A 23,764-nucleotide genomic window follows, 5' to 3' on the forward strand; every position below is an offset into this window, starting at 1 on the left:
ACAATATATACCTCAATAACTAATTCAAAGCGGTTTACGGCATATACATTAGTCGCAAGTTTTCTCAGCTAATTTTGAACGACATAACACGAACAGGAACGTGAATGCACGAGTTCTTCAATCGTCTAAAGTAACTTAACATTTCTTCGAATTATTTTCAAAGCTTTCCGCTCGAAAGATAAAACAAAAAACTCGGAGACTTGCGTAGATAATGAAAATCAAGCAAGTAGAACTGCAGTACGCCGTCTTAAAGTATATTCTCAACGCCTTCTCCAAGACCGCGGGCTGATCACAAGGGTGTCTTCTGGCAACAATTGTGTTGTTCATACAGTGCGTCGATGCCAGTTATTTTTTCGATTTTTTTTAAAATGCTACCTTTACCGCCGTATCGAGATCTCTGAGGAAGTCAATGGGTGAAGAAGAAATACAGAAACAAATGTTTTCGAGCCTGTATTTGTATGTATTATGGAAGTACAATGTAGAGTAAAATTAAACAAATATCATGGTGAGATCATCACTGCATAAATTAGTTCACGCCGAACAACGGCACTGATTCGTTGGATGTGCTCGATATTTCACAGCACTAAACGATTCCTAATGAACTTTTTCAGCAGAGGGTATGCTTGCCGGCGAGTTGACATTGCCGAACTTTAAAAAAATGATACGGTACGCTCGCTCCTACAAGTAAAACCGGTTTGATTTACATGCATAATCCCAAGTATAGGCTATACGATTGTTTATGAATAAAAAAAACTTCAACAGGAGCATCTTACAGGCCGGCGTACACCACCTCCCCGCTGAAATTCTTCCAGATTATATATACATGTATATATATTATTTATTATTTATTATTAAAACCTCCAGTAAAGGAGAATCAAATATTTTACAGGTTTAAAACTACAATGTACAACCTAACAAGTTCAGTCAATACTTTACAAATTTAAAACTAAATGTACCGGGTATAACCATGGAGGCATTATAAATATAAATAATAAAAAATAAAATTATAATGCCACCATGGTATAACCTAACAGATTGAATTAAAAATTGATATATATATTATATATATATCGTCGATGTAAAAAATATTGGAAAATTGGTGCTGACTATATAGCCCCGGATGACAAGCCAAAAAGTTGTTTTTATCAATAATATAAGTTGGTCAGACTAATAGGTATACATATACTTTTCAGCTTAGTGAATCATTTCGACAAAGAAATTTCCGGATTATACCTAGACTCCCTACATTATTTTGAACACCCTATGTTATGACAGCGCGTTATGACTCCAGCGAACAACGGATACTTAGTATCCATCAGTGCAGCCTCCCTTTCTCTGGTCTGAGTAGGCATTCAGACGACTGGCCGTCCTATAGACTCCTTGCAAGACTGCACCGCGACCTTTTAACTCCTCCACCTCGTGCCCAATGTTTTGTAACGCATCTAGTATTTCCTGAAAAATAATCCGATTGAAATACTTTACAACTTTGCTATTGATTTTAATTTGTAATGGCCCGATCTTCAAGCAATCTTTAATTTTATTTGGCCATTATTGTTTGTAGTAATTGAACAAGAGGTTTAGTCTGGCGGAGGGCGGACACTCGTCTCTTCACGAAGAATACTACTTGTAGTATTCGAATTCGCTGTGGCTATTGATGTTACAGAAATGATATTCCCGTACAGGCTATTTGTTGCGGTTTCGCGCATCGTGGAAATTTCGGACTTTCGCAGTACTCTGCCGTTACAACTTTCCTCAGGGTATCCTTACAATCGAACCTTCATTTACCTTGGAAAAACTTGGATCGTAGATAATCTTATTAGGCACCCATTGGTCATGTAAGCGAGCTGCATCAATGGCATCTTTCAGCGTTTCGCCAAACATCAGCGCTCGGGCCGAACACTGAAATATATTTAACAAAGTTTGTTGTTGGCATGGCTCAAATATGAAATTAGGAGCCTATTGATTGAAACTTGGATTGACGAACGTTTCAGCGACATGTCTCTTTCTTTTGTTTCAAATGATGCAAGACTCGAATTTAGAAATCCAAGGAAATGCAAGCGAATGTTGCCGTAATCCTTTCGAGGTGTGTTTTCATACAGGAATGAACTGATCGAAGCGGGAACGTAGTTGAGGTGTAGGCCTCCTTACATAAGCCACTGAAGAGATGATCTTGCTGCCTCCAGACGCACCAATTACGAGTTTGACATCGCCCTTATCGTCAACGATAATGGCAGGGGACATTGAGGACATGGGCCGCTTCCCCGGGCGGATGAAGTTGGTCGGTGATGGAGGGAGGCCGAACGTATTGGACATATTTGGTGAGGAGAAATCGTCCATTTCGTCATTGAAGAGGATGTCTGTCCGGTTACCTAACACCTTGGAACCAAAGCTGCAAGGACAGTTTTCATTCAACTTCAAAATTATGCCATTAATAAAAGTGAAAAAGTATGTATGCTGACAAAACGATGTTTTTAATGTGTAACCGAGCTCTGCTCTATATCTTATATAATAATTATTATTATAATTACAATGATAATGATAATAATAGGTCAAGCCCAGTCAAGTCAAGTCAAGTAAATTCATCAACAGGCCTGGATTTTTCTCACCAAAGGTTGAGGACTTAAATTTCAATATTTTGAAGAAGGAAATCTGAACAGTTCCAGTCGACAACTGTCTCTCTTTTTAAATCATCCCACATTAGTCACATGTCGAATTTTGGCGTACCGGGTAACCCGAAGTAGAATTTTGTTGGTCCAGATTACTTCGACTTTGCAACATTGACAGTATCATACTCACTAAAGATTGATAGTGCTAGTGACTGATATCGCATCGCCATTCGGTGCGACCACAGATAAATGTGAGGTTCCCTGTTTTTCGGTCTTGCCCATCGCCTCCCCGTAGTACGATGGGTCGTGGGTTCGATCGTCCGTAATAAATGATCTGGTGTAGTCAGCGTAGGCGGATGAAGTCAGGTTAGACAGGAGCTGAAAAAGAAATGGCAGTAGCTCATCCTTTGGTTCAAATTGTGTTTTTTTATAGTAAAGTAGACCATTGGCTGAGAGAGTCCATGCGCATACCACCGGCGGACACAGCTGCAAAGTATGACATGACGCAATATCGATGTCGCTCGATCGATATGGGATTCACTTGGATACGAGGAGTTGATCTCGCCCTTGCGGGATATTTTGGAATAAGCCTGAAGACGATTTGGGTAGCATCCACTACACATAATGAGTTAAGCATCACTGACTAACTATTCGAGAGAAAAATCGACCGGAGAAAGTTTTGCTTGCAGCTTTTCGCAACGAACACCATTATGTTGACTTGCTGCCGTGGTAAGCGTGCGCTCGCAGCGTTGTTTACATGTTGTGACATCATCAGATATCTATAAGTGTTGGTCAGACCTATCGCATGGGATCGAAACGTATTGATAACATCATCAGAAAAAATGGACACGTTACCGTTGTAATGTCGATGAAGTCCTGGTCGCCCAGCTCGGCTCTCCTCGCGTATGCGAACTTGAACGACTCTACTATTCTTTGATATGTCTTGACTGGTTCCTTCTTTAAGTCAGCATTTGTAAAGTTGTAACCTGCACGGTCAAGAAAATACTAGAGGTGACACTCATTTCTAGTACAAATCATATATGTTATTCAGCTTGGCATATGGACATCCTCGAATTCCAGAGTCAGTTGTGTGCACCTCCCCTGTCACACGTTATACGCATGTACATGCAGTAAGCCCTATCATGCTGAGTATTGGACTGTAATAATGGTAGTTCAGGATGGGTATGGAATGATGGACAAGAATTCGAACGTTTTGGTAAAAAAACAGAAAAACTTGTTGCATGTGAGCAGAAGTCTCATTTCGTCCGTCATTATTCTAACCCAACTGAAGTTCTAAGTCGTCTTTGTGTCATAAGCCCCCCTCTTAGGAGGGGCTCTTAAGATACAAGTGTGTGCGGGAGTATATAGTGAATGATTAGAAATAAAGAGAGTAACAATTGTATATCCTACAAACAATTTTTTTTGGTATTTTTCTGAATTAACTCCGTTGAGTTTACCGATTTCTCCGCGATCTTCCGGTGGTGGTTGCTATCCCATTGGTTGAAATTAAGTTAAATTAAATTTAAATCTTCATGGGAATTCGCTACATCATATGCCTAAGAAATTGGCCAATTATATTAATATTTTTATTAGAGAAATATCCGTCCTAAATAATGACAGAAAAGGGTGGTTTATTTCAATTTTGTGTCGACATGGTCGAGGTCACGTGACATAAAAACAAAACAATCGCACACACCCGTCCAAAAAAGGCACTTTAAGAAAAATAAATACGTTTTTCCAGCTTAAAACCACACTGACGACTAAGTTATATTGGTCTACTGCCCAAATCTGAAGTATCAAAATGAATCAAAAACTAGAACTAGCTCTATTTAGCTATAGTTGCGTGAAAATTTCGGGTGAGCGACGTACATTCTGTACCCTAGCGGCCAATAAATAAACTACTTCCAGCCGTCTGCTCCGGTCTCGTTAGGGAGTTTTTCCCAAATGTACGCGATGATGACGTGCCCCATTAACAGGACGTGACATCTATTTTAAAATGCGTTTCCAAAGTGAATGCATGAGGACAATCCATTTAAGTGTCGTATATCACTGGAAACGCCCGATTCCCGTGAATAAGGACAATCACAATGTATTACATTACCAAAACAAAAATGTGTCGGAAGGAACTATATGAATGGTCCCATCGCACCCCCCCCCCCCCTCCAGCAGTATGACACAGAAGGGCTAGTTGACTGTCCACCGGGGGGGGGGGGTTTGGGGGAGCTTCCCCCAACGCACTGGTAAAAACCTATGTCGACGGAGGGGGGTTTGGGGGGTGTCCCCCCATTGTAACAGCTGTAGTTGTTAGAGCTTGCACTTAACATATGCTCGTAGGGGGGTTCGGGGGAGCTCCCCCGACCTAAAGGGGGGCTCACTAAGTCCTTGACTTTACATATTATTGGAAAATACGCGGCCGTTATATATGCCTACTTACCATCTAAGAGATTCAGTATATAAATTAGAATAGCACCACTGGAAGGCGGTGGTAAGGAATATACCCTGAGCTTCTTGTTCAAAGTTGAACTGACTGGCGTACGCCATTTTGGTTTGTAGTTGGCCATGTCATCCATAGTTATGATGCCACCTGAAAAGAATATTCGAAATCAATCTTGACCAAATCTTATACAAGTCACCTGAGACTTGCAGAAACCTTTAAACAACATAATACCGGAATATGATCGCCAACATGCTGCTGAAGCCCCTCGCATGCCAGGCACCAGAGAAATTGTCAAAAAAGGGGTTTTAGTTTGAAATCAGGCTAACCATCCCAGGATCCCAGGAATTCCTCTGAAAGAGTTCCAACTACAAACTGTCTAACGAGTCTGGCCTTGCAGAGAATCCTGGTGAACACTGGTAGACATGGCCAACAGAGCCGTTCGCCATGTCTACCAGTGTGATGCTTGTGCCTTCATACCTGCGTCTTTAATATCGGCGACGATGTTCTCAACCAAGCTTCCATTGTAAAAAGCATATCCGCCTTCATCAGCAATAATCTGTAATGTTTTCGCAAACTTGGGGTAAAATATCTTCTCACCAAGTTTATAGAGGTCACCTGTCTTAGGGTTGATAAAACGTCCACTGAAAATCATGGTATATCAATTTTAATTAAAATGTAAGTATACTATGGAAATTATAAAAAGATAATACATGTATGTTGTACCTCTTTCAAAGCTGCAATTCAAAGCATCGTATTGCCAGACTTTGGTGATGGCCACTTTTGAAACTGATCCATTTCTCGGTTTTGATACAATAGGTAGTATTATTGACCTACATGTGGTCCCAGCTCGGCTGAGCGCTCGTTTGGTCAGCGCGACAACAGAATTCGCTCCCCAAATTTTGTTTTTACCATGGGAATTACATGTAAAATGTTGTTGTAACGGATACTTACGAAAGCTGTTTATCAGCTCTCAAAACGCTCTCTTTTGCCTTCATGGCGCCAACCAGGCCGGGAGTGACAGGTACTCCTTCCCGGCAGAGCTTGATGCTAGGTTCAAACAGCTCCTTCCACGGAACCTTGCCGTAGAACTTGTGGGCCTCCATATACCCCGCGACTTCAGCAGGCACTGCAATGGATTTGCCACCGAATGACGAGGCCGCCTTGTCATTGACGTACATGTCTTCAGTTGCGGCTGCTGGTGCCTCTTCGCGGGCGTCTAATGTATACACCTCCCCTTTCTGCCTTAAATTATTATAACGAAAGGTGCCTTATAAACCAAAATTCGTCTCAAATTTCTTCAAATATTAAATCACGCTATACGTAACTTCTTAATTTATTCCACAATTCGATAACTACAGATAATTTGTTGCCAGCAGCAATCAATTTCATTGATTTATGCCAAACTTGTATCTAAAATACATTGTATATAAAACACTCTGTTGCTTTCCGAAGTAAAAGTCCACGTCCTTTCGAGAACTATAGGCCCTATGATACGCCAGAGCGGCCAAATATCAAGATTAATGCGCTATGTCAATGTACCCGAAAGCATACAAATAACTCTATTATCCCCCCCCCCCCACCCACCCACCCAAAGACTTACTTGTCGTATAATGTCATAAAGAATCCACCACCGATCCCCATGCTGTGGATATTAGCCAGACCAAGGCATAGGAGAGTGGCAATTGCCGCGTCGACTGCAGATCCGCCCTTCTTCGCTAGGATGTCGCTGAAAAATGTTACCAGAAGCAACAGTGAGATACAGATAAGGTATTACATGGCTCGGTATGGTCAACTTTTATGTACATTTAATTTAACGGTATCATCAACTTTTATGTTCATTTTATGTAAAAGCTAACCCATGAACGACCAGCTTGTTGAGTTTTGTATTTTCTTACCTGCCAATCGTTGAGCATATTTCTGCGTCAGAAGCTACGGCGGCATAGCGATAAGACCCTTCCTTCCCAATACAACTGCTTGGCTTCGGCGTGGGAACAGCCGGCGGCGTGGATCTGCTGTAGCGCGGCTCCTCATCCTTGGTGCTCATTGTGGGCTCGTTGCGAACCAGCCCGAATAGAAGACCGAAAAGGATGGCCATTGCTATCACCCCGAACAGACATAGACTGAAGATACAACGCCGGGATGGTGTCCCTCTGCAGATACAGAAATAACAGTTAGTTTTGTTTAATGTTTTGTTTATTTTATTCGGCTCGTCGAATGGTCTTCCTCCTGTATGGCATTCACTGCCATTTGGCAAATAAAACACTAGTCCTTGATTAGGAATACCAGGCGGGTGATGCCTTGGTTGTATTATCACGACCGCTGGGGTAAACCGAAAATGTGGACGCAATTTGAGGTCTGACCAAACCAAAACTTTCAAAGACGTCTATATGGCCCACATGCAGTGCAACCAATCGGCATCACCGACCTCAAAGAAAGGGTCTTAAATGGGAGGGACAGGTTTTCAAAAAACGATCACGCACCGAGCTATTTTCCACCTTCCTGACCCTCAAATGAAACAAAAAGTTCATTTTCGATTAAGAAATAGCCTAATAAAGTATAAAACTCTATACTCTGTCGACATGCTCAAGCCGGTCGATGGCGCCTGTACAACGGTCCTATTTAGGCACTTACATTGGATGTGAAGGCTGGTGTAGAAGTAGAAATGTCTCCCTGGAAAAATTGTCCGACCCTACTATGTTCTGTCGGTTTGTTGTGGTTCTATAGGAGGCCATAATGGCTGTCTGTACATGAAGGAAAAAAATCACTCGATGCTCATGAGCATAAGATTCAACTCATTTTGGATGAGGATTCTGTCCGGCGGGTCGTTCACATCTTCGTAGTATAGGCATCGCTTCTTTGGTTGCTTTATATTTGCTTGTAGAAAGTCAGTGGTAAATGAACAGTATCTTCGTTGGCTGATGACAAATTATTAAATTTTCATTTTCATTTATTTTGTGTACATGCATCAACTCTGACAACTTTTCTTCCTTGGTGACAGATCAATGTATGGTTTTATCCAGTACCTTCAAAACCTCAGCGATTAAAGGCGAATAAGAGAATAATTTTTCCCCGAGCCATTCTATCAAGATAGATTTTGGTAAAAGCCAGGTGCATTCTCCAAGCAGACATGATATTCAAGAAGACCGCCTCACCACACTGATATCACTGCGCCGGAGTATGCGCCAGGTGCTTGAACCTACCGTCGCTTTACTGAGATTCTATAGCCATCAACACTGGGGTGTCCCTCTGTGGCATACTGATCCCCTCCAGATAGTCCATTCAAAGCACCTCTCATCATCGGCTGCGTAGGCTTAGCAAACATCGCCTCAAACTGTCACCGATGCCGCATGGACCCGGGATCAGAAAAACTATATAAAACGTTATCTCCGTTTATGCTTTAGATCGTGTTAAACGTCAGATGTATTGAAGTGCAGTATCATCATGAACCTTTTTCTAATCAGCCTCTTTTTAAAAAAAAAATGTGTATGTTCGTGTGTATGGCAAGCGGAGTGTCCAGTAATTAAAAAAACCTAGTTTTATTCAAAAAAACTTGGTTTTTTACCTAATAAACTAAGTTTATTTGGTAAAAATATAGGTTTTTTTAAAACAACCTTGTTTATTAGCTAATAAACCGAGTTTCTTTAATAAAACCAAGTTTTTTTACTTTCTTTCCTAATAAAGTAGGTTTTTTAACAGAAACTTACATTTTATGCTAAAAAACCTGGTTTATTACCTAAAAAACTTGGTTTTTTACAACATAATCGTATAAAATATAAGTTTCTGTACAGAAATGTCCATTTATTCAATAAAACAAGGTTTATTACCAAAACAACCTAGTTTATTTAAAAAAACTAAGTTTATTACTAATAAACCTAGTTTTTTTAAATAAACCTGGTTTATTAGAAAACTTACATTTTTAAACCTCGATCCTACCTACATTGAGTTCTCTGGGATGAGGTTAGGGTCTCACTAACTAGTTTACAGAGTGCAGTGCAGTGCAGCATTAGTACCACGTGGTGCCGAGGTTGCCCATCCTCGTCCCGATAACATCGCGGATTTGTGTACATGGGGCGAGGTAGAAAATACAAGTTTCTCGATAGAAAGTAGGTTTTTGCACGCCGTTTGTCCAGTTATTCAAAACAACCTACATTTTTACAATAAAACCAGGTTTTATTGCAAAAAACTAAGTTGTTTTGTATAAAACCAAGTTTTTTACGTAAAAAGGTAGGTTTATTGGCCATTTGTCCAGTTATTGTAAATAAACCAAGATTCTTTGCTATAAAACTAAGTTTATTACCACTGGATGAAAAACTTATATTTTAGGGAATAAAACCAAGTTTATTTGTTAAACTTGACATTTGTGGATAGAAACAAGGTTTATTAGGTAAAAAATTTGGTTTTATTAAAGAAACTCGGTTTATTAGCTAATAAACAAGGTTGTTTTAAAAAAACCTATATTTTTACCAAATAAACTTAGTTTATTAGGTAAAAAATTAGGTTTTTTGAATAAAACTAGGTTCTTTTAATTACTGTACACTCCGCTTGCCATACGTGTGCACCTTGTAATGTACTGTACAGGTGTGTCTCGATTGTAATTATAGATACGCCTAAATCATGCTTGTGCAATGAAAATTGGCTTGTAGGCCTATATAAATGTATAGTGTTTGTATAACTGTTCAAGAAAAACATTATTGAAATATTCAATGCGTATTTACAGAATCTCAAATTCAATTTTAGATGTCAAACTTTTGAACGAACAGACCATGCCTTTTAAGAACCTAATTACATGAATAATGAAGATTTTTTAACATTTTCTAATGTTTACAAAAGACAGCGGAAACGACCAATCGGAAGTCAGAACTGGCCCGTCGGTATTGATGCCATAAATCATTTTGTAATCGTTTAGGTAACGCCAGTGAAGGGTTTATGAGCATAAGATAAGATTAATGAGAAGATATTTAGACGTGTTCGAAATGTTCACTTGCTGGAGACCGACATCCCAACTACCAGTCCACGTATTGTACTATTTCTGGTCATACATGCCGGGCTCTTCGCCTTTGGACGTTTTGAAACCAATTTCTAGAAAAGACCTCTCGGTGAACCTGAAAAACCGGTTGCTATAATTGTGATAGAGGCATTGAGGCTCGTCCTAGAAACGGTCCTTCAATATAGGTCGAGGACATGCATGGCAGGCTCTATTTTAAAAGATGGTCTTTAAATCTAACGACCGTCCTTACAAATAGAGACGGTATGCAACCATCTGCGCCAATCTCAGGAATTGCTGTGATCAAATAACAATATCAGCTCGCCAATTTGTAGAAGGTGAGCTTGAAAATTATTGCTAAAAAAACGGCGCTCCTCCGAATCGTCCGCTATCTAATAATTGTCCACATACCGGTATCAGAAAGCTGTTTGTATCAAAACCGATTATAAAAGTAATGGGTCAATCAGTACTCACCAATATTCATTGATTGTTAATGTATTTTGTGGCTGAGAAAGTACTTAAAGTCAAATTGATGGAGAAGGAATTATCTATAGCTATATAGAGAGTCAGTTCATATCCTTGGGCTACAGCCATAAATACGATCAGATCATAAACACGCAATGGTAATAACTTGTGTTTGTTGACTATTAGGCACATTGATGGCCAGTTAAGTACGTGAGGATGAAAGAGAAATTTTATGACGCACTAAAACTGACACCACACTTAAAGTAGTACACCGTTCGTAATTACTGGTGGTCCAAGAAAATAGAAATGCAGTTACACATGTTTATGCACAGTGCCGTAGTACAATCAAATTTACTGAAGCTCGGAATTCATAGTATTAAATTTTTTTCTACACAACGGCAATGTTTGAATTTATATTAAATTAAATTACAAATTTCCTATTTTGAACGAACGGCGTTTAGGCCTTTAAAAGCAGAGTCAATGAACCACATCTCGTTTAGAATAACATATATATATTATACAGACACGTAATTGAAAGTAACAGTTTATAAACGCACTTAAACTGAAACAACACTCAAAAGCAAGCCAATGAACCACATCTCGTTCGGGGATCTCGTTCAGCAAAACGTAAGCTTGTAATTTGCAAAGAGATATTTAGATCCTTGATAAGCAGAGCATTGCGCAACCACCTTACGATATACAACGACCGATTGTATGATTTGGCGGCCATTTTGGATTTCTCAAAAGCTTTAAGCCCGCATGCCACGTGACTGATATCAGAACAGACTGGTTGAGACAGATTGACAATCTTGACACTTGAGGCGCTGGCTTCACTGTGTCACTGAACAAGTTTGACAGGTCGGCCACCATCACTCATTTCTCAATGTTGTACACATGCGCATTCCCCTGCAGGCGCCCTAAGGATACTTGACATTGATCTTAAACATCGCACACCAAAGCCATTTTGATGGTTGACGCCGTGATCTTTGAATATTTTTTGAGATCAAACATCTTGGAAATAGGTGGATGTGAACTTACCATGATAGATGTTCAATTATAGGCATTTAGTGCTTACCATGATAGGAATTGAAGTTTATATTAGTTTTCAACTATAGGCATTAAGTGCTCTTTTTCTTTGACATTGATTACTAAAAGAAATACCCCACAAAATAAACGTTACCATCGCCGACCAAAAACTACACGCTTGAACCACGTTCATGCACATAAAAAGCACCAACATTCCAGATTGGTGTCACGTTCCCGATGAATGAAGTCCAAATCTTTAGTTTTGATAAAACTCTCAACCACCTTCTGTTCAGTTGATATGCGCCGGGATTGATAACTAAATGAGAGTGATATGCAGGTAAAACTCCAGTGGTGACGCTAATCCATCTCGATATCTGTTACATTGCTTTGGTGGATGGTATAAGCCAAAAGAAAATATCTCATTCTTGCGGTACCATGCCTTGATGTGCTTGAAAGAGGGCGTTTGTTTTGAAGGTATATAGTCCATACGGAAAATTAAGTTTTGACTTGACCACAAAACTAAATTTGTTGAGCCCAAACAACGCATCATTTATACATCTTGTTGACAACGCTATGACTATTACTTTAACTATCTTCAGTATAATTTAGTCCTTTTTGGATCTGTTCTAACCTGTTCGATTACAAAGAATTCGTAATCCGTAATTTCTAGCGTAGTTCTTGAGTGATACGGAAACTCTTTCCCCGAAACATAAGCGTAAACATGTACACTCTTACAAGATTTTTGAGCTTTTGAAATACCATAAATGGTTTTTCGGCCAAGACAAATATGCAGATTTTTCAGCAAAATAAAAAGAACCTTTAGAGCTGCTTCTTCAGAATCTTGAAACTCATTAAGGGTTTTTCATTTTGCCGTAAAACCTCTATACGGGGTGCATATTTGTGTTGGCCGAAAACCCATTTTCAAAAGTTCAAAAACCTTAATTTCGAAGAGTGTACAGTGAAGTGATGATACGAGTAGACGTACAAAATTAGCGAAATACACTCTGTACTCACATGAGATGAAAGTGCCATGGTTTTTTCGCTTTGGACGGTTCTCTGTAATCAACTGGTACTGCCACCACAGTTGGATCGCTTGGTTCCATTTTGGCTTGATGATACTGACTCAGGTTGATAAATCTCCGAGGTAGCGGACGCGTGGGGAAATCTTCAAAATATCCTCCCGGAATGAAAGGTAGTTTATTTCCTGGTGAGTGGTATATGACCCAAAGCTTCTTCGCGTTGATTTACACCCTACTTTGTAGTGAGCGATTTGTTACAATCCGGTGCAAAGCGGGCCAACCAATTGGAATGTGTTTCATATTCTCGTTCTCCAAGCCCCGGATCACTCTTCATGATAATGCAAATTTGTTATATTCTTGATACACACACAGCCCTTATTGCCAACTCTGACCCAGTTACCCGTATTAACTGGAGGTCCTATAAAAATGCCTTTCCTGATACATGTAGATTATATCTAAGTGTTCAAGGCCATTTCTGTACTCTATCAATACCCCTTTATACCACCAGGACTTTTGTCATAACGGGGGAAAATGCTCCCGGTTATACATCAAAGGTAAACATGCATATACAATTGTAAGTTACGATTCCGATGGCGCCAGCGACATCACTGAACTATCATATTGGTGAATCGAGTGTACGAAATTATTTGGAAGTATGTAGGCATATACCGTGGTAATACCATTTAATGATACAAGTCTTAAGGTCCTAACTGCAACCCAGACGAATTATTCCTACTGCAAGAAATCAAGCGGCTCGATCAGTCCCGGGGCTGTGATGTAGTGAAGTCTCGGCTGCCAACATCAAGCTGCAGGCCTGCTAAAACATTTGGTCCACTCCTATAGATGTAGGTATAGTTATCCGTCCATAATATTTCCACGGCTTCAGCACGGACCACCTATTAACCAGTTCTTTTTGTGCACCTCAGTTTTGAACCATTGTCTCAATAAGGTAATTTTGGCCTACTTAACTACCACCAATATCACTTCAATTCTATCAGATATCAGAAGATATCAAATGTCCGGACCTTGAACCAACAGGTGTTATTTCAACTCTTGATGCAATCTTAGGACATATCAAATGGCGTAGAGGCGGACAACAAGACAAGGCATGTTATTGTCAAACACCGAATTAACTCTATGAATACCGTGAAGCATATATTTTCAGGGCTTCACGGTACACCATCAACATGAATACATTCCTGGAAACGGTGCTGGATACACCACATTCCCCATCCATCATCCATCATCCCACAGCAACTTCACATAATTATCAGATAATTATGCTGACTTCTTATTTGCCAAGCAAGATGATATGCTGCATTCGTTTCATTACTCAATGCCTGGTGTAAATGGCATACGCAACAGCATGAGGAGATGATAGACTCCCGCGCTGTCCCGGAACTAGATTCATTGAAGACATCGGTCCGTGTCTGCCAACACAAGCCGCAGAACGTTGGAATCATCACGTCAGGCGGATGAAGATCATCACAGCTACCGATCGCTCACCTCCCATCAGTTGATTGGCAAAGCCCACAAAACACATCTTGGCCTACAAGGTTTCAGTACACTAGCTTTTAATGGTGGTTTGATCTTTATGACGTTGCCACTGCACATGATCCTATGAAGACAAAACAATTGGCTACTCTTTATTCTTTGATGTATTTTCTCAAGGAGGTTCTATTTTAATTATATAACAATAAAGCTTCCTTGATTTTCTAGTCATGTTGGTGTTGCGCGAGCGATCGCTCAATGACTAAATGAAGGGAGTCTTCATGTGCCTGTGACTGGTGGAGGAACGAGAATCTGTTGGCAGAGAGAACATAATTCGATCTGCTAAAAGAATGACGAAACAACTAAGTTTATAATATCAAGTTAGTGTCAAGTATATGATATTTTGTCAACAAAAAATGGGGGATGCCGTACTTTAGGCAGCCCTATACATTTACATGTGAAACACTGATAAATATGACTGCCGCCAAGAGCAACTAGAACGTCTTCCACTACAGGTGATGTTCTTGGTAGTTGCCGCCTTGGCAATCATTGCCAGAGTTCTTGGTAGAAATGTCTTCGGTTATGTTCATACGGTACCATAGCCGACACTGCCGTCATTAGCAGCATGAACATTTGGCGCAAGTCCGACGAGTTCCATGCTGGTCTGCCAAAGCTTGGATGCTGCTTCTTCATTTCTTGCTACACTTTTAAGGTTGGCAACTTTACAGTTCCTGAATATGAAAGGTAAAATGAGGAAACAGTACCTTCAACTGCAGTTGATCATATATATCACATGTAAGATATAAAGATATAACATCATCTTGCGTCGGAAGCCTTGCAATAGCAACCTATAAAAAAGTTCAAGACGGACCAATCTTTAAAGCACTGGATTGTCCACCTGAATCCAATTTTGGCGGAATTTGAATTTTAAGAAAACATTTTCTTATCTGCTTCAACGGAATGAGTTTTTGACTTAGGATTTTAATACGTCTAGAAATGACTGACACATAGATCTCTATAGTTTTATGTACATATAATTCTGATCCATACCTTTTTATAGATATCAAACGGTAAAGTTCAGTGTGTTTTATATTGCCCACTCGATCACCATTATTGACGCCCGTTTGCCCAGTTTGACGTCAACACGATACGGGTTGGTTTGGAAGCTACCGGGATTTTTGCCAATGGGAGATTTCTTACATGAAATATGCTCCACTCGGGATGCCTTCAGCAGTTGCACAGTAGACAGACGTCTGCGCGCCTTGCTCTGGTGTTCGGATGCATGGACGGATGCAAAAACAAAAGCAAGAATAGCAACAGTATTTGTCTGCGAAGTCTTTCCCTATGTCGGTATTCACTGCTCCTGGGTGAACTGCATATGACGTCACACCATCATCTGGAAAGAAAGTAAATGACAATTTCTGAAATGTTACCGCGACATTTATAGTGTAATTCATTACTACTACTTCCTTTGAAGCTTTCCTGTCTTACAATATACTAAAAACGATGAAATTGGCCTGGCTTTTCTGATAGTTTCTGGAGTATCAAATGGTGTGACCCATGGCCCATCCGATTTCAAACATCTCTCCAATTTTTGAAAGCGCACATAAAATACACGAGTTGAACGAAAAGTATTCTTTATAATGTGAAACTTCAATGACTTGGCAGAGAGGCACATTTCTTTTGAAGGACTCTGATGGCCAGTTTTCTTCAGTTAGGTCATCTTATTGTGCTGGCCCCAAGAGTAAGCTTCTACGAATGCAGCTCCTTCTGCCTATACCTTTTAAACGCTTGGCCAGTTCCTGCGTGAAGAAGATGTTGCCCAGCTTGCTTTGACCATATGCCTTCATTGATGACCAGTTTCTCTCAAGAGTTAGGTCATCGAATTGAATCCGACCCATGGAGTAAGCTTCCGAGGATACATTGATGATTCGACTTGGTGAGGACGCCTTCAGTTTATCGAGCAACAGATGCGTGAGGAGAAATGGCCCTGGAGTAGGGTGAATAGAATACCAAATGTAAATAATCTGGAACGGGCGGCCGAAAGAAGTTTAAATTAGCGTTCCGCCGATGCAGATGGATGTATTTCGGAGATATAATCTGCCATAATCGACTGACGGGAATGTCCCTTTTCGTCCTTTGACTGTACATTCCAGACGCAATGGACCGGTCTCGTCCTATCGCCTTTGCATGACAAAATAGAACACTCCGGGAGTTTAATCTTGACGAGCACGAGCCTTTGCGTGCCTTTAGAGCGGGCGGGGGGGAGGGGTTGCCTTCTGATGGGCTATGTCATGTATGTGACGGCCGTCTTTCATCAGTGTCGAAGAGGATATGTCAATGTCAGGACACAGGTGTTGGTACGAGTAACGCCGTTTTGCCTTGGCGAGTAGTTTTCCAAAGTTTTACGGAGTCATTCAAAGGATGGGATCATCGTCTTCGGAATACCAATGTCGTTAGGTTTCGAACGGTATCATCAACTCACCTAGATGATTGATATGGAAAGTTAACTCATTGCCCTCAGGCGTGACCGTACGCTCCGTGAAGATAACACCAGCGTTATTGATGAGAAGATCTAAACGATCTTCCCCTGAAAAAAAACATTGCCAAGTGAAGATTTGCTTTATGAAAAGTACATACTAGAGTATTACAATGTAAGTATCCAACCAAGGACAGTTATGCAGCCTGATTAACCAAAGACAGTAATGCAACCTGGTTACCAAGGTCAGTAACCCAACCTGCATTTTTGTAAGGACAGCCAACCTAATAAGCTACAACACACCGCCACATAGCCTACAAGGCATGAGTATTTTAACCAAATGCAACAGGTTACAAGCCACACTCCAACATACTGGCATTGAAATCCACCACAAAGTCCTTTATCGATTGGAAATCTTGTAAATTTAACTTCATAACAATTGCTTCACCGGACGCCCTCATTTCGTCGGCGGCAGCATTAGCCTTCGTCAGGTCACGGCACGCCAGGAAGACCTTGGCACCTGAAAAAAGAGATAAAAAAGCATTGCATAGAGTGTCGGCCAAGTCCGAGGCACCTCGCCGAGGTTTTGGGCCAAATGACATGATAGCACCCGGACCCCTTAAACCCACAATTGCGCAGACATGCACTCAAAGGCGCGCGTCAGTTTCTCCTGAACCGTTACTGGTATCCCGACTGCATGGTATCTGCCAATCGCTGGCCCTAGGATTGCTTAATATAAGTTCAACATCGGCTATAGTCACAACATCGACCAATCGACACTTTCAGAAATAAATGTTTTTGAGCTTTTGCAAAGCAAAAAAACCCTTACTGGTTCTCATTAGGATATCAAAAACCGTTAGGGGTATTCCATTGAGCCGAAAAAGCCCTATACGGGGAGCATATTTGTGTTGGCCGAAAGCCTTTAAAGGATTCCAAGGCTCTGAGGCCTTTATTATTGAAAGTGTAAGTCATGCTGATTACGATGAAAACTGTGTAACTAATGGTCCGATGCATGATGAACTGTGTAACGTAATCTGTACAAATGGAGAACCCCCAGTATAATTCCTTCTTTTTTCCTGATACGTTCTCCTCATTTCACTTGTTGAAGAATTTGTCATTGTGGAAATGCGCAAATACACTAAAAGTTAAAGAAAGACCTAAATGTACCTCTGTTGAGCAGTTCCTCAGCTGTAGCCCGTCCGATGCCACTGTTGGCACCAGTCACTATCGCAACCTTGCCATCCAATCGCTTTTCTTTCCATGCACTATCAAAAAGAATCAAGGAAACAAGGAAATTCAATACAACCTGGAATGAACTGCATGGTTACAACACGAGTCCTCAGGAAAGAGCACTTTTGTTGGATGAGGGTGGTATAACATAGTTTCCCGTTCGAGGAAACCCAAGGCCGATCCTCTGTGTCCAGAGTGTGTGTTGGGGGGAGGGGCAAACATCCCCTCCTCGTTGGGAAAAATATCTGTGTATCTGATCATGAACATTTTCCAGGCCGAAACAGTCTGTGACCGCGAAAACGTCCATCTCTCGGACAAAGCGACTTCTGCATGGAAAACATGGCTACGCCCCATGCATGCCAATTGTCAAATTGAATAACAAAGTTGACCGTCAATGCATATTTAGATCCAGTGCTATAATACTCTTTAGGTAGCGTCTTTCATGCGTCTTATTTCTCTGGAATGTGACCTTTTGGTAAACATATAACCAACTGCATAACCAATGTAATCCCCCCCCCCCGCCGTATATACCTTTTATATATACGCATATAGAATACTGTATGGTTGTGAAAAATATAAAGGAAGTGACTACTTGGCAAGCCCGGCTTATCAAACAGCGACTTTTTCTTGTCCTGAATGGAGAGCCGAACTCATTAATATTAAAGTAAAGTCTCCAGCTCGCCAAACAGGGTAGATTCTTTACCTGTTTGGCAAGCCCGGCTGGCCGAACAGGGTGGCTTTTGAGTGCTGTTTGGCAAGCGGCTCTCCAAACAGGACAAAAAAAAGATGCCTGTTCGGCAATCGGCTTGCCAAATAGACCCGGTGTAATGTTTTTGAGTGTTTCTATTTTTGAGTGTTTCCCCTCATTGTTTGGGAACGCTAAAAGATAGATTGACAAGTTTTTCTGTGTTTCCCCCTATTGAAAAGTCATGGTCTCTCCAGCTGCCTTTGGAAACACTGACACATGGGAAACAACCACAGATGTTACACCGGTGTAATGTTTTTGAGTGTTTCTGTTTTTGAGTGTTTCCCCTCATTGTTTGGGAACGCTCAAAAATAGATTGACGAGTATTTCTGTGTATCCCCCCTATTGAAAAGTCATGGTCTCTCTAGCTGCCTATTGTTTGGAAACACTGAAACATGGGGAACAACCACAGATGTTACACCGGCCAAAGAATAAACACGACTATTTCATCAACTGGCAACACCACATATCATCCCATAGATTAACATGTAGCTAATGCGCATTTTCATTTCGATTTTAGTCACGGCGTGAGTACATTCGGTCACCTCCGTCCCAAATTTTACGTCGAGCCGAGTATACTGCACTTACCTCATCGTTCAGGGTTGCTCTACTTTGGTCCTTCGAACAAGGACAAGTCTCTCTGATTTCAGTTGGAATTGATAGTTTTAATAAAAAGATAATCACAGACGCGGCCTCTCGTGTCGAGTGTTTCCATTCAAATCTAGTCCGATGCGTAATATTACCAACTTGAGTAGGCCTTTCCTACAGCTAGGACTAGGAGCAAGGTCACTCATAATGAATCAATGAATCATGATGAATCAATGTCCTACACGTGACTGATTATATTCCCAAAACACTGGACTTGAACTTACGAAGTACTCTCGACCGAAGATATAAAAAGATAACATCGTGCCTTTATGGGTCGTGTACATATTTAAAGAGACTTAACTTAACTACAGGCAGGAGCAAAACAAGTAAGGTCAGATTAAGTTACCAGAAGTCACCGAAGGGTATCTCCTATACATGTACATCTGAACTACTTACAATTTAACGATGACTCAATTGCAAATAAATTCATCACTGAATCGGACACGACCTACATGCCGGTAGCACAGCCTACAGCCGGTAGCCGGTAGCACAGCGAATTCAATACAAGGTTATCATATTTGCTTTTAAAGCAATCTATGGACTCGTTCCATCTTATATTTCGGAGCCCATTGTCGCGCAGTCTCACTCGTTTGACCTGCGATCGCAGGGGTGTGTCAGGCTGCGGGTGAGTCCAAAGCTGGTTGTACCATCACACGGTGACCGGGCTTTCTCTCTCGCAGCCCCACAGCTCTGGAATGCTCTACCCGAACGACTGAGATTCTGCGACAACCTTAACTCATTCAGAGTCCTTCTGAAAACCCACCTCTTTCGGGAGGCCTTTGGATGAGTTGGTGTTTCCATTGTAAAGCGCATTGAGCGGACAATTGTCTGGATACTGCGCTATATAAGCATCATTAATATAAGTATATACATACATATATATGTAGTTCTCTAAAAGTGTGCATGCCATCTCCAGACCAATATGACCCTAGATGCTGCCTTCACTTCCCATCAATAGATGTATCAAACTGAATCGTTTCCTCTGCACTTCCGTTTCATCTTTGAAAGATGGTTTACCCGTGTAATTCACGTTTCTGAGACAAGACCACTAATGAATATTCATAGGTTGGAGGGTCGAGGCCTATCAATTAGACGAGTGCATGTTTTTAACTCTCAAGTACATATTTGGAGAGGTATTGAAACAATATTTGTTGTGGCAAGTCTACAGATATAAAGAAATTGTTTGATGAAAAAATTAATTTCGAGTTTTGCTAATTGAGTAATAGGGGGCGTGTTTTGAGATTTTTCTGCCAGTTGGCTGAAAAGAGTGGAAATATCAATGATTGTCTAATTTGTCGATTATCAAAAAATGTTCGTGGTCAACTACCAGTTTATTTTTCACCGTTTACTTGCCCGACTGTCCGAAATATCATATCAAAATTTCAGATTCACAACCCCACGCAGTATTTGATGCGTCGCGGTCAAACAGTGACAATTTAACTGCTAAAAGGCTTAAAAAATCAATTGTGGTCTTGTCTCTTCTACTTCATTTCAAGATTGCCGAAGGAGGCAATTGAGCTTATCAACACTTTTAAGTTTTATCAACACTTTTAACTTTTAAAATCCTGATATGAGTTTATTCGTTTAAAAATAAATACATGTAAAATACACCTCTCACATCAACAATTAACAAAAATTAATAAAGTCTTTATTCTTGGTACTACATAACATTCATTGCATTCCTTCTCGATCACTTCCCTGCACAACCGGTAGTTAAATAACTAAATGTCCAAACTCATAAACCCTCTCCCCGAAAGTACGCAACGTTCTTGTCCGTTTCGTGTACCTTCACTTCATACAACGATCCTTCCGGCAGTTTTGTGACCATTCCTTTCCAGATGAAAACTGCAATGTTTTCAGCCGTGCTGAAATAAAAAGTTTGAAATGAAAATATATAAGCCCGAGGAGGAGGAACACCAAAGCTCAAGGTATGCCGGCGTATGGTGATGAGTGGTCGTACACGCCATTTATTTAGCTGGCTATCCATTCTGAGGTAATCACGTGTTGATGTTTGCTCATTCGTTGAGGAAGGCCCCTACCAGTCATAAAAGGATAACCGAGCAGCGAGTTGACGCCAATTCGGGCGACGACGCCCTCTAAACTCCCAGATTCCGCTAATGCCATTGATACCGGCAAGGGCGTAGCTACAGATTGGGGGGTTTCACAAAAATAGCTAGGTCTCTATAGTATACGGTGACGACATGTGATCGAATGGAGGGCTATACAGCAATTTTGTACACAGGAAAATGTGCGATATCTCGCTAAATCGTTACGATATCACGCGAAGTGCTGTAAGTGATTATGTAACCATTGTTAGAGAAAATATGCAGTTCATCGATGAAATCAACTAGGACGTGCGCAGAAGTGCACGCGCTTTTTGCGCAAACCGCCAATTTTTTGGAAAGAGGCAGCTCGATTTATGACTAATTTCAGGAGGAAATAATGTAGGAGGGAAGTTATTTCCTCCTGGTTCGAAGATGAATCAAGGTGTATGTATATTGCGGACACGAATTGGACATTTAGGGGTGCACGAGTTTATTTTGCGGGTGCAGGCGAATTTCCCCGAATTGGCGACAACTCTCGCAAAACGGGGATTCTTGTCTGAATGCCCTACCTGACAATGTTTTCAAAATACGGGACATCCTTGTCGATATTTTTGTGGTCCATCTGCTTCATGACTACCTCCTGAAACGAGGGAATAGCAAAATAAAATGGCCAATCACCAAATGGGCACTATACCTCCAAATCCAAATTTTCCTTCGCGGGCATATATGGTATTAACTTTTGAAGAACTGTTAAGTGTAGATTAAAGTAGCCATCTCGTCCATCTCTTCCACAGAAAAGCCAGTTGGTTATGGGTTATATAATATACATTCACTTAAATCAATACGCCCCCCTTTAGGAAGGGAAAATGTGATAGACTGGTCAGGAGCATAAACCTGGTCATGGCATTATAAATGTGACAGACTGGAGCATGTGCAGTGCCTAATTTTCCTACCTCCATTGCTACCTTTAAGTCCGTCAGATTCATCACCATCCCGGTCGAAGGATCTACCTGAAAAAGTGAAAATGAAGCTGGCACTGAAGATTTGCGTTGTAATAGTCTTGACCAGCTATGGACATCGACACGTTCCCATCGTGACGCGAAAACGCCGGCAACTTTTTTTATGGGAAAGTGTCGAAATTTTGACGGGATGGGATTGTATTGGAGAAACGTGACGTGAACGAAAAATTTCCCGTTCGTGATTCATGGGTCCCGACTTTCCCGACTTTTTTGTCGGGAGGTATAAATCCGGAACCTGTTAGAAACGTGATGGGAAACGCAACGACAAACACATGTGCGAAGATCTTTTCATCAGATGCCACATTTACCAAACTAGAATATCTGGATTCCGTTCTTCAATTCAGGCAATTAATTATATACAGCAGAATATCATCGGACGTACTTATAAAAAAGGGGGATATTCAAAATGGGAAAAAGTTATTTTTTTTAAAATCAAGAATGTGCGATGCGCAAGACCAAGTCGGAGAAGTCGGGTCGTCCGCGTCCGGGCGGGTTGAAAGGCAGCAGTCTGATGCAGCTGACCAACGACAGATGGCGTGGTGACTCCGGCACCGCGCCATCTCGCCATCTGTCGTGGGTCAGTGGAACCAGACTAGGCGACAAAACAGAGGGATAGCAAATAGCCTACGGGATTCCAAAAGCGGAATCTATCATTGAAATTGCCCGACACCGATAACGTTTTGAAATTTATAGTCCTTTTCGTAGATTCCGCCAAAATAATTTTGGATTCCGCATGCGGCTCCAGATTCCGCAAGTACATGATTGTATTTACCTTTCCTTTCACAACGACTTCAACTGAAAAAGTGATACAATGATGATCATTGGCAAGGAATTACGGTGCTAGATAGGCCTAATCGTTACCGGGGGACTTCCGGCGATTAGACAATAACCAATCAAAAGATACTAGCATTTTATACCCGGCTGTTCAGCTCAGACAGCATCATCATGGGCCATGGAGGCTACCTGCGGAAGTCCCAAATTTTTATTTAAGTAGAGAATACTCCTCCAAGGGCTGACCTTAGCATTTTTTACCCATTTCGCTGACCACTGGTATTTTGATATTATGCACGATGGAATACAAACCTTTGTAATTATGTCCATGTCCATTTGGATTGTTGCATTTGCCAAATATTGCTCGATTCTCCTCTTCACTCAATGCGGGGCTGTAGTAATATATATTAAATAGGAACAATAAAAGACTCTTGCCTACTGACTACTAGTGCCGCTTTGCGGCTATTCGAGGAACAATCCTCTAGTGTCAAGATAGCAAACGACAGTTCGCACAAAGGCGATCGATGCCGGAAAAGACCTACCTATGTAACCTGTGACAAGCGCTGAATTTCTCCGTCCTTGATATGTAAACCTGAGCCATAGTCGCCAGAAGGTCTTCCCCTAAATGTTTAGAAGCCTGGCCACGTGTTCAACGATCGGGGAGCCTGCAAATTTGGAAGTGATGACCCCGAAAATAAACCGACCAATGAAATCAGACCGTGTCGCACTGTACGGTTTTTAGAAAACGTGGCATATCAAAACCCTAAGAATCTCCATATGATCTCCACCGCCCGACCCG

At 41.1% G+C, this 23,764-nt stretch overlaps 3 protein-coding genes across 3 annotated transcripts; all 3 read right to left on the reverse strand.

Moving 5' to 3' along the window:
• Positions 1-439: 439 nt before the first annotated feature.
• LOC135482429 (glutathione hydrolase 1 proenzyme-like) lies at positions 440-12,879 on the reverse strand. The gene is made up of 11 exons (XM_064762402.1): positions 12,533-12,879; positions 6,939-7,193; positions 6,644-6,769; positions 5,995-6,285; positions 5,521-5,684; positions 5,041-5,190; positions 3,462-3,592; positions 2,797-2,984; positions 2,149-2,389; positions 1,786-1,899; positions 440-1,452 (listed from the first exon to the last, which is right to left on the reverse strand). Exons 1-11 carry the CDS (start codon positions 12,619-12,621, stop codon positions 1,306-1,308), a joined length of 1,896 nt encoding a protein of 631 aa, XP_064618472.1. The 5' UTR covers positions 12,622-12,879; the 3' UTR covers positions 440-1,305.
• A 1,525-nt stretch (positions 12,880-14,404) lies between these two features.
• LOC135483590 (retinol dehydrogenase 11-like) lies at positions 14,405-19,411 on the reverse strand. Its single transcript, XM_064764565.1, has 7 exons — positions 19,071-19,411; positions 17,675-17,772; positions 16,881-17,027; positions 16,514-16,618; positions 15,809-16,018; positions 15,229-15,424; positions 14,405-14,759 (listed from the first exon to the last, which is right to left on the reverse strand). Exons 1-7 carry the CDS (start codon positions 19,073-19,075, stop codon positions 14,615-14,617), a joined length of 906 nt encoding a protein of 301 aa, XP_064620635.1. The 5' UTR covers positions 19,076-19,411; the 3' UTR covers positions 14,405-14,614.
• Positions 19,412-20,685: 1,274 nt separating this feature from the next.
• Positions 20,686-23,737, reverse strand: LOC135483591 (6-pyruvoyl tetrahydrobiopterin synthase-like). Its single transcript, XM_064764566.1, has 6 exons — positions 23,508-23,737; positions 23,278-23,357; positions 22,967-22,989; positions 22,129-22,185; positions 21,745-21,815; positions 20,686-20,995 (listed from the first exon to the last, which is right to left on the reverse strand). The coding sequence occupies exons 1-6, from the start codon at positions 23,564-23,566 to the stop codon at positions 20,866-20,868; spliced, it is 420 nt and encodes a 139-aa protein (XP_064620636.1). The 5' UTR covers positions 23,567-23,737; the 3' UTR covers positions 20,686-20,865.
• Between the last annotated feature and the right edge of the window lie 27 nt (positions 23,738-23,764).

This window comes from Lineus longissimus, chromosome 2 (genome assembly GCF_910592395.1).
Source record: "Lineus longissimus chromosome 2, tnLinLong1.2, whole genome shotgun sequence".
NCBI lineage: Eukaryota > Metazoa > Nemertea > Pilidiophora > Heteronemertea > Lineidae > Lineus > Lineus longissimus.